The sequence below is a fragment of the Amblyomma mixtum genome, chromosome 5 (genome assembly GCF_055824585.1).
Source record: "Amblyomma mixtum isolate Tamu chromosome 5, ASM5582458v1, whole genome shotgun sequence".
In the NCBI taxonomy this organism is placed as follows: Eukaryota; Metazoa; Arthropoda; class Arachnida; order Ixodida; family Ixodidae; genus Amblyomma; species Amblyomma mixtum.
The window spans coordinates 156,664,206-156,674,742 of record NC_143016.1 but is presented as its reverse complement, the minus strand read 5'-3'; the positions used below and the strand labels follow the sequence as shown (position 1 = coordinate 156,674,742).

Below are 10,537 nucleotides of genomic sequence, written 5' to 3'. Positions count from 1 at the left end.
AAGTGACATAAATGGCGGTTTTTATGCTTTGTAGCCAGGATAACATTTATATTACCGCTGATAAAGCGGTTCTGGGACAGCCGTGTGATACATAGACAGCACGCATGCGCTGAACCGCAATATCATATCTTCACCAACAAGCTGGGCGCCGTTGCCATCCTGCATGAGCGGGTGAAGCACGCGCGGTTCACCTACTAGTATTTCAGTCTCAGCCTGCCCGTTCCGTGATATCAGCAGCCGCGGAAACTAATATCCCCAAAGACCACTGAAGCACTGACCGTGGCCGCCATGGCATCCTCCGACGAACGCTGCCTGCTTCTGTCTCTGCCGATGGAGTTGATCACCTACATCTTCGGTTTCCTGTTTCCCGAAGACCTCATGGCCGTTGAACAAACTTCGACTGTGTTTTCAAGACGGGCTCAAGACCCCAGCGTTCTGCAAACCACAAAGTTTCACCCAAACAGCTCAGCGGGCTCTCTTCGAGAATACTTGGACGAGATGCGGGCGGTGGCCATATATGAACTAGACATTAATAACCTCCTGGCAGCCGACTCGAGAACGGTGGAAGGCTGCGTCCGCAGGTGCATCAATCTGACCACACTGCGCTGCGCGAACACCCGTCTGTTGCCGACAGCAGTGCTTCGCCTCCTTCGAGACAGGCTCCGTCGTCTGCAGTTCCTCGAATGGTCAATCCTTAGATATCCAGTTGACCAGAATGACGCGGGATTTTTATGGAAGCGCCCCAGCGATGACATGCCGTCACAAATCTCTGAAACCCTGCGCGGCATGTACGTTGAGGTGTCACATGGCATGGTCAACAACCTTCTGTTCTGCGCCATTCTCGAGCACTGTTCCAGCCTTCGCAATTTGCACTTCCACGAGATAATGCTTGGGGGAACACTCAAAACAGCCGCATACAAAGTGCTCGAGAGCTACCACCGTGGCACAGCAGGGAAGTTTGAAACATTCACCTTCACCGACGACCGCACTCTTGCAGCCCACGAAACGGGAAGGACGGGGCCTGTGGACGCATGCGGTCCAGCACACGCACCCGAAAGTGTTTTCGGCTTGTTCAAGGCAAGTTTGAATATATCTCGGAATGTAGTCGTGAGGCAGAATCCGAGGCCATCAACGAACTGCGTGGTCTTAGACCGGAGAACTGCACATCAGGTACGGAGAGATTTTTCGAGTCTCTTCATTGTCATTAAAGATGACGCGTTTGCAACTCTCGAAGCAGCGGCTGGTCACCACTTGCACCCTAACACGCGAGCGTTGACGCTGAAGTGTTCCACGTCAGACACAGCGGCCCAGAAGTGTTCGGCAAGTGCAGCCGGTGACACGTTTTTCTTCCACTTCCTCAGAGGATGCCACAGACTGAAAGAGCTGAATCTGGCTGCGTTCCATTTTGAAGAGAACATCGATTGCTGCTCCCTCCTGGCTAACGCCAGCCTCATCTGCCTACGCGCACTGACGCTGCCATCTTGTACACTTCGCGAACGCGGGCGCCTCGAACAGCTCGCCAAGGCGCCCTTCAGGCTGGCGGAGCTAGACGTGCGCGCTGCTCTCACTGAGCGGCCACTGACTTGCGCCTTCTGCAACGCTCCTTCCACATGTACCGAAGAGGTGTTCGAAGGGCTGCGCCTACTGCGCCCCCTGAGGCGTCTTACCTTGTGCGATCTGCCGCACATCCGCGATCTGCGCTTCCTCAGGGGCTGCGTGGTCCGTGAACTCAGACTCCGGAACCTTGGACTAGGGCGCTTTCCAACTGAAGAAACACTAGCGGCGTTGACAGAGGTAAGGATTGTTGGCGATTTGCCCAGTCTAACCCTGTGGTGTTTGTATCGTGCCTACAAAAGTGCCCCTCCTCCAACTTTCAACTCAGACTAAGACGGACGCCGGAGAGGAAGGCTGCGGATATTTTCAATAATCTGAGGTTTTTTTAACGTCTGCTGACATAGCACCGTGCACGGGCTTATCTGCCTCTATCGAATTCATGCTCCCTCTGATGCAGAGTCTACATAAATATGTGTGTGTCGAAAATATAGCACCTACAGGTTGATACATACATCTCTGCAATTAAATTCAGCAATCGTAAGCGATCTGTATTTCCTATTTTCTGAATGTTTCAAACGCGAGTAGGCCACGTTCTGTCGTTTTCACTGTACAGTTAAGAAAATTATACCCAGAATTTCGACATCAAGGAGCAATTTAATGCAGCTGAAGAAGTATAATAATAAAGATAGTGAAGTAAAGATAGGGAAACGCTGTTCATTTAAATTCATGCATAAAAGAATTCACAGAAAAAAACGTAACGCAAAATCAAGACAGCGACTGAGATAAATGGACACACAGCGTTCTCGGTCTTTTACCTTTTTCAGCGCTATGGTTTTCCCCTCACTCATGAACCAACAGTCCGAAGCATCTACCCAGAAAAATGTCAGTGTGCAAGTATTATTTTGAAATGAAAGAATTCTAACATTATGGGCATAGCCATTCCCAAGGCTACCAGAATATTGCCATATTAAAAGCTGATAGCGTCGTAGGCTTTATCTGGTGATAAACTTATCCCTTAGCAGCTTTATCTCCTGCACAATGTTTCATGGACTATAAGTAGTGATAGCTGTCATCAAGCGTTCGGCGCAGACATCAACCGCTCTGAAAAAGCGAAAACTGGTTGTAAGAAAAGGTACAATGCATTAACTACCTCATTTCTCTGTGGGCACCTGAACTGCGCCGAAAGGAATGGTAGAAGGAAGTGAAGGGAGGAACTGTGAAAGGGGCGACGTAGTGCACGGCTTTAGATAAATTTCGCTCATCAGGGATTCTTAGACTCTCACTTGCATCTTTAAGCACACGGGGGTCTCTGCGGTTTGCGGGCATCAAACGCAACCGCGGCGGTCGCCTTTAGCAGAAGGCAAAATCTAAAAGGCACCCTTTGTAACGGACACGTGTCGTGTTCGTATCAGTGCCGCGCATCAGTTATTGCATCGCGCCGATGCGCAACAGTAATGCGCAGTAGGTTACAGCGTCCCGCTCGGCTCGCCCAGAACGCCGGCACGCGTCCCGCTCGGCTCGCCCAGAACGCCGGCGCGCGTCCCGCTCGGCTTGCCCAGAACGCCGGCGCGCGTCCCACTCGGCTGGCCCAGAACGCCGGCAAGCGTCGTGCCTATAAAAGCTGTGCCTTCAATAAACAGTGGTTCATTCTTGCACTGACCATGCTGCTGTAAGCGTCGTCCCTCCGGCTGGTTACATGGTGTCAGAAGTGGCCCTTTGAGGCCTATGGAAATCGACCCTGCGTCCGGCGTGCGATGGACCTGCTGAAGACACCAGAGCCATTGCGGCTGACTGGTAACGTAACAGAAAACTGGAAGCGTTTTAAGCAGAAATTCGAGTTATTTCTGCAGGCGACGGAGACTAAGGACCAGCCCAGATCGGATGCATCCAAGGCGGCACTCCTGTTGAGCATCGCTGGCGACGACGCTTTGGACGTCTTCAACAACTTCCAGTTTGGCGACAATGAAGACAAGACGAACTACAGCACCTTGGTGAGCAAGTTTGATGCTTATTGTGCCGAAGTTAGCAATGAAGTACATGAAAGATACGTATTCCGTTCAAGAAAGCAAGCGGAGGGAGAACCTTTTGAAAAATTTGTTCGTGACTTGAAAAAGCAAGCGGCACAGTGCAACTTTGGCACGCTGCAAGAATCGATGATAAGGGACCAGATTGTATTTGGCACGTGTAATCCTCGACTACGTGAGAAGATGCTGCGGGACAACCAGCTGACGTTGAAAAAAGCAGAGGAAATGTGCAGAGCAGCAGAGACGCTAGCACAGCGGAATGAAGTTTGGCACAGAGGGGACGATAGTGTCGACGCGATTTTGAGGCGCGCGGCTCCCTCGAAAGAGGGGAAAGAAGCAAAAAAACAGTTTCGTTGTCGTAAGTGCAACCGCTGGCACAAACCTAAGCAATGCCCAGCTTTTGGAAAGAAGTGTCGTTTGTGTCACAAGCTGAACCATTTCGCAAGTTGCTGCGCGTCAGCCGGGGTCAGTGAAGTGCGAGAACAGCAAGACGCGGACTTTGACATCCTAGAAGTCACCACGGCAAAGCGCGAGAGGGATTGGATGGTCAAGGCTCAAGTTCGTAACTGTGCGATCCGTTTTAAAGTGGACACCGGATTGCAAGCAAGCTTGTTTCCTATGTCGATTTACCAAAAACTGCGGGGAGCAGAAGAACTGAAGCCGACTAATTCGATCCTGCGGGCGTATAACGGGGGCATCATAACGTGTTTTGGAACGTGTACGCTTGAAGTCCGTCTTGGGAACACTTCTGCCACAGTGAAGTTCTTTGTGGTGAAAAATGGGCGTCAAGCCATACTTGGGCTAGAAGCGAGTGAAGCTCTGGGGCTAGTCCAGCGTAGGGTATGTGCCGTAGACAAGACCGCAACTGATGACCTTCTGAAAAATTTCGGGCACATATTCCAGGGCCTCGGGTGTTTGCAGCAGGCGTACAGTATGGTCTTGTCACCTGAAGCGATACCAGTAGTGCAACCAGCGCGACGAGTTCCGGTGGCGCTAGAAGAACCCCTTAAAAAAGAACTTGACCGAATGGTACGTGCTGGCATCATTGTGAGGGTGAACGAACCTACCGACTGGGTCAGCCCCCTAGTTTTGGCAAAGAAGAAAGATGGCACGCTAAGGGTGTGTATGGATCCCAGGGCTATAAACAAGTACATAAAGAGGCAGCATTTCCCGCTTCCTAGGCGAGAAGATTTGGAAGCCCGTTTAACAAATGCCCAGTACTTCAGCTGCCTTGATGCAAATTCGGGCTATCATCAGATACCGCTTGATGAGCGGACTTCGAGGATCTGCACTTTTTCTTCGCCGTTCGGGAAATACGGTTTTCTCCGGCTGCCCTTTGGCATTTCTTCCGCACCAGAGGTATTTCAACAGAGTATGAGCCAAGTCTTTGATGGCCTACCTGGCGTACTGGTATATATTGACGATATTTTAGTATGGGGTTCCAGTAGACAAGAACACGATGAGCGGTTGATAGCAGCGCTAAAAGCAGCCGAGAAAGCCGGCTTGACTTTCAACATCCAGAAGTGCAAGTTTAGGGTGAAAGAAGTCAGATTCCTTTGCGATATCATAGGCCGAACGGGCATATCGCCTGACCCCAAGCTGATCAAAAACTTGGTGAATATACCAACACCAACGTCCAAGAGTGACGTTCAGCGAATGCTGGGTGTACTTAATTACTTTGGTAAATTTGTCCCACGACTGTCCGAGCGAACAACGCTTCTACGTGAGCTTATCAAGACGCGCTCAGAATTCCAATGGACAGATAACCATGCGCAGGAGTGGAAAAAACTAACACAAATCCTGACCACCGCCCCCCTTCTTGCAATCTTTGATCCGCAACGAAAATCCAAGATTACCTGTGACGCATCAAAAGACGGCGTTGGTGCAGCATTACTGCAAGACTACAGTGGTGAGTGGAGGCCCGTAGCATACGCATCTCGTGTTTTAACGCAAGCCGAGAAGAATTATGCCCAAATTGAGAAGGAAGCACTTGGGATATGTTTTGGCTGCGAAAGGTTTTACGAGTTCGTGTACGGTAGAAACGTGCTTATCGAAACGGACCACAAACCGCTGGTAGCGATAGCACGGAAAGAAATTGCTGACATGCCACCACGAGTGCAACGATTCTTTTTGCGTTTGCTAAAGTACGACTTTGTCTTGCAGTACATTCCAGGAAAACATCTCGTTCTCGCTGACATGTTGTCACGGTCAACAAAGGATCAGGTCGAAGAAAAAGGTGGCACAACACACGACGTTGAGGTTCACGCCGTCCAGTCCTTGGGCTACATGGTCACCTCCGAAACGCTGCGGTCGCTACAGCTGGAAACTGCACGGGACTGCTACCTCCAGACTGTGATAGCATGCTTGGTGGACGGGCAGCCAGTGACAGGTGAACTCAAGCCATTTTCGCACGAACTCTCTGTCGTTAATGGAGTAGTGCTGAAAGGCACTAAGTCGTCATACCGAAAAGTATGCGACGAATCATGTTGGAAAGAATTCATGCGGGCCACCTTGGGATGCAAAAATGTAAGGAGAGGGCTCGGAAACTTATTTTTTGGCCTGGTCTGAATGGCGACATCACTGCCCGTGTGGAAAGCTGTGCAACGTGCAGAAAATACGCGTACAGGCAGCCAGAAGAACCCTTGCTAATGCGACCCGTTCCAAAATGTGCTTGGTACAGGGTTGGAGTAGATATCTTTTCCTATGCGGGCAAGTCGTACGTGGTTGCGTATGATGCATTTTCAAATTTTCCCGAGGTCGCCACGCTCGACAACACAACTGCGGAAACCACGATCGCAGCCCTTAGCGCCATGTTCGCCCGGTATGGTATACCAGTGGAAGTATGCACGGATAACGGACCCCAGTTCTCGAGCCATGAATTTGCCACGTTTGCCAGAGCATATGACTTTCATCATATAACATCGAGCCCCCGTTATCCGCAGTCGAACGGCTTGGCGGAAAAAGGAGTGCAGATCGTGAAGAGGATCCTGAAAAAGACCCTCGACGCCCGGGAGGACTTCTGGCTTGGTCTTCTTGCATATCGCTCTACACCGCTGGAAGATGGGCATTCTCCGGGTGAGCTTCTTCAGCGAAGGCGACTTCGTTCTAACCTTCCCGACTTCGGCAGGGTGACTCGTACTACAGTAAGGAAACGCCACCAAGCCAGGGCTGGACAGCCTTTGGCAGCACTACACAGAGGCTCAACGGTGCGACTTCAGGATGCTGCTGGTTGGTCGCGTAAAGCGAAGGTCGTTGCTGAAACCGCTCCAAGATCCTACTTGGTACAAACCAAACATCAACGTATGCTGCGGCGGAACCGCCGGCATCTGCTTAGGACGGCGGAGCAGTACACCAGTGAAAGCGACGACGACACTTGTTCGGGTTCTCAGCCCCGTACACAGCAACCTACGACACCAGCTGAATCAGGTGCACAATCCTCTAGAGTGGCCTCTGCTACAAACGGTGAGGAATCTTCTCGACCAGCAAGTGGATACAATTCTCCGTCGAGCATCCCATCGTCGCCCACCGTGAGAAGATCAACTCGGACCTCCCGGCCCCCACAGAGGCTACGCTATGGCGAACACTTTAATCAAGTGCCCTAACTGTGACTGTTATATTGAAGTGTCTCATTTTGTTCTTTCCCGAGGGAGGATGTAACGGACACGTTTCGTGTTCGTATCAGTGCCGCGCATCAGTTATTGCATCGCGCCGATGCGCAACAGTAATGCGCAGTAGGTTACAGCGTCCCGCTCGGCTCGCCCAGAACGCCGGCACGCGTCCCGCTCGGCTCGCCCAGAACGCCGGCGCGCGTCCCGCTCGGCTCGCCCAGAACGCCGGCGCGCGTCCCACTCGGCTGGCCCAGAACGCCGGCAAGCGTCGTGCCTATAAAAGCTGTGCCTTCAATAAACAGTGGTTCATTCTTGCACTGACCATGCTGCTGTAAGCGTCGTCCCTCCGGCTGGTTACACCCTTGTGTCGTGCGATGGCGTTGCACGTTAAAGAATCCCTGGTCACCGATAGGTATCCAATGCCCTCCACTACGGCAGCTCTTTCATGTTTCACTCCCACCTTCGTCCCTTCCCTTATTGCGCACTCGAGGTGTCAATTGAGAAGTGAATTCCTGCGCCGTTTTCTTTCCCAAGAAATCACATTGTCTTTTTACCAAGCGTCGATGTTTGTAAGGCATTCTATGCCTTCCGCAGCTTTTCCTCTTGAAACAGCAGTACTCTCCATGCGAATTATTGCAATGCCTGTTACAGGTAATGGTGCAGGTGGAGAGCCTGAAATTGGAGAGCAGTGTTGTCCCCTTGGACCTGTCCTTGCTCTTCCGAGGACAGATGGACGCACCACGGCTACGCCGGCTCTGCGTCACGACGACCGGGATAGCGTCGGAACAATTGTCACGCTCGCTGCACAACTTGTGCCTACTCTTCCCTGCTGCGGAATCTATCCATGTGCATGGTTGGATACCTGGTGTGCCACCGGAGCGCTTCGATATCATCGTACCCTCACTCATTGACACAGACGGCGCCTACTGGAAATTGTACACGGAATCTGCGTATTCTGCTGACCGCACTGTTCTTTGTGAGACGCATGATCTTGTTTCCGTTCCCAGACCGCACAACTGTGGCCCACGCCGCTTTTAAACCCGGTGACATAAAAAACATGGCTGAACACTATGCCCTTCAGACCTGCTCGCATTGGGGCCAGCATAAAAACTACACACCGAGAGCAAAGCCGACAGAAAATATTCCTCATCTGCCGCATCCACCAAGACACGCTTTGGAGCTTTGGAATGAGAAAATGGTGGACATGCTTGAAGGTCTCGGTGTTTTGGCCTTGCATGATCGCCAAAGCTCCGATCGGGCTTTGACGGCGTCACTCCTCTCTAGGCCTGAGATTGTGAAAACGAATTTTAGAGTTGTGTTCTGCGCCTTATTTATTATTGCAACCTCTTTTAAATGACGGCGCATGTATGTGTGAAAATGGTGGAAGTTTTGAGCTGACTGATAGCGTCATTTTATATGCATTGTTTTTAATGTTCGCACTTTATACCTGATCGCGACAAACACAAGTTGCATTTTTGCCTATAAAATCCGTGGAGGGCCGGCCACCGCATTTCGATTAGTTCGATGGCTCGAAAGGATAACATCGTTTTCTGTGGCCCTTTTGAGAATGCTGTTGCACAAGATGGTCATCATATCAATGTTCCAGCACCAAAACCATGCCAGCCTACGCTGCTACCCAAGAGCGAAAAAATGGTGTGGCATTTCTTTCGTTCGTTGCCAGTCGAGCCTTTCAGATGTTGTCCTTGAAAAAGTGGTTTCAGTATGGCTTTGGTCGCGCATGGCTTCATGCGGCGAACTTTGCCTCGATTATGTGAACAAGGATGCGCAAATCAGTGTGCAGATTTCATGAGGTGAAGCAACGCATCTCAACCGCGGCAGGAAGGGGTGTTTGTATACGATATCTGGTCGAAATAAAATAGTGGTGGAAGTGTTTTAACTGACTGAGCATGATGCACACGCCCGCGGTACCTTGGACAGTTCTGCTTCGCTGGCTGGTCCTTTAGACCATTCGGCCATGGGTGCAGCCTTTAAAATATTGTTTAATACTGCAAGCGTGGCGTGCTATGCTTTGGATAACGTCTTTATCAACAATTATTCTCTCCAAAACGCAGCTTGCATCAACTCACACTGCATTCTGGGAAATTTGAACCAGCAACGCCATATGACGAGCATGGGGCCAGTCACATAAAACGGCGGGACATTATGACCACAGCGGGAGGGCAAAAAATACGGCACGATAACCCATTCCCCACGCCTCGATTGCTTGTATCGCCCGTCAATTTTTTTCATTTATTTTAAGCGTTCTGAGTATTCCTTGAGTGCTTGAGGCGACTGCAGCACGGACGCAATTCTTGGACGCTGGCCATTTATTTTGAAGTTCACCGGCTGCCACCATTCTCAGAAACCATATTTTCGTATCCTGACGTCATGCCGCACCTGTCCACATGGTTTTCTCGCCATACCATTGCATGTCCCCTTGTAACATAAACTCGGGTTTTGGTGGCGCAACAGTAATTATCACTGATCGAGGAGATCTTGACATCAGTGATGAAATTAAAGCAATTGCACTAAGAAAGAACTAAGCATGAATATACCAAAATAATGGCTTTAGAGGACACATACACAATTTCAATTTTTATGATGTAGACAGCCGTACATACGCTGGAAACTAAAATCGTTTCATCTATTGACTGCACACCAGTCGCCATTTGACGATGCATATGCGTAACATCACCTGACTTTATTCCATCTGACACAAGTAACTTTTCGTCATTTTGGAACGGAAAACTCTCCACTTAATGTTGGGGTCCACTTCTACTTAAACCTAAGCGGATCCGGTTCGGATGGATGCGTATTTTTTTTCAGCGGAATTCCCAACGAAGTTAATTGCAGTGTAATTGAAACATATAGCGGTTAAACCGGAATGTTTAATGTTATTACGTATGGATGTTATTTTAAAGACTTATGTAGCGAACGCAACACTACGCTAGTCTCCGAGCCATTTCGCGGAGCAGAGGAAAGGACATACTGCTCATGCTCGAGAAGCAGTGAGATCGCATGGGGCACAGCTGGCGCGCCGCCGCCATCACTGCGCTGCTGACTTAGACATGCCGCCATCGCGTTCACCAGTTGATCATGCGCAAGTAGCGACGCATAGCTAGCCTGCCGGGGCCGCCGCCGCTGCCGCGCTCTGCATCGGCTCCCTCTCTCTCTCTCGCCTCGTCGCTTTCGCATGCCTCCAGGTTTAACCAGAGCTAAACCACCGCCAAATTTTTGAAAGTATATTAAATTTCCATCCGAACTGGAAGCTCCCTCTTCTCCCACGACAATGAAATGAAAGTAGCAACGAACAATAAAAATCTCCAGACTGTCGATCGAAAAATGATTTCC

The 10,537-nt window shown here is 50.4% G+C and overlaps 1 protein-coding gene across 1 annotated transcript; it reads left to right on the top strand.

Moving 5' to 3' along the window:
• The first annotated feature begins 288 nt into the window (after positions 1-288).
• On the top strand, positions 289-9,705 carry LOC149344242 (uncharacterized). The gene is made up of 2 exons (XM_089546227.1): positions 289-1,794; positions 7,838-9,705. The coding sequence occupies exons 1-2, from the start codon at positions 289-291 to the stop codon at positions 8,222-8,224; spliced, it is 1,893 nt and encodes a 630-aa protein (XP_089402353.1). The 3' UTR covers positions 8,225-9,705.
• The last annotated feature ends 832 nt before the right edge of the window (positions 9,706-10,537 follow it).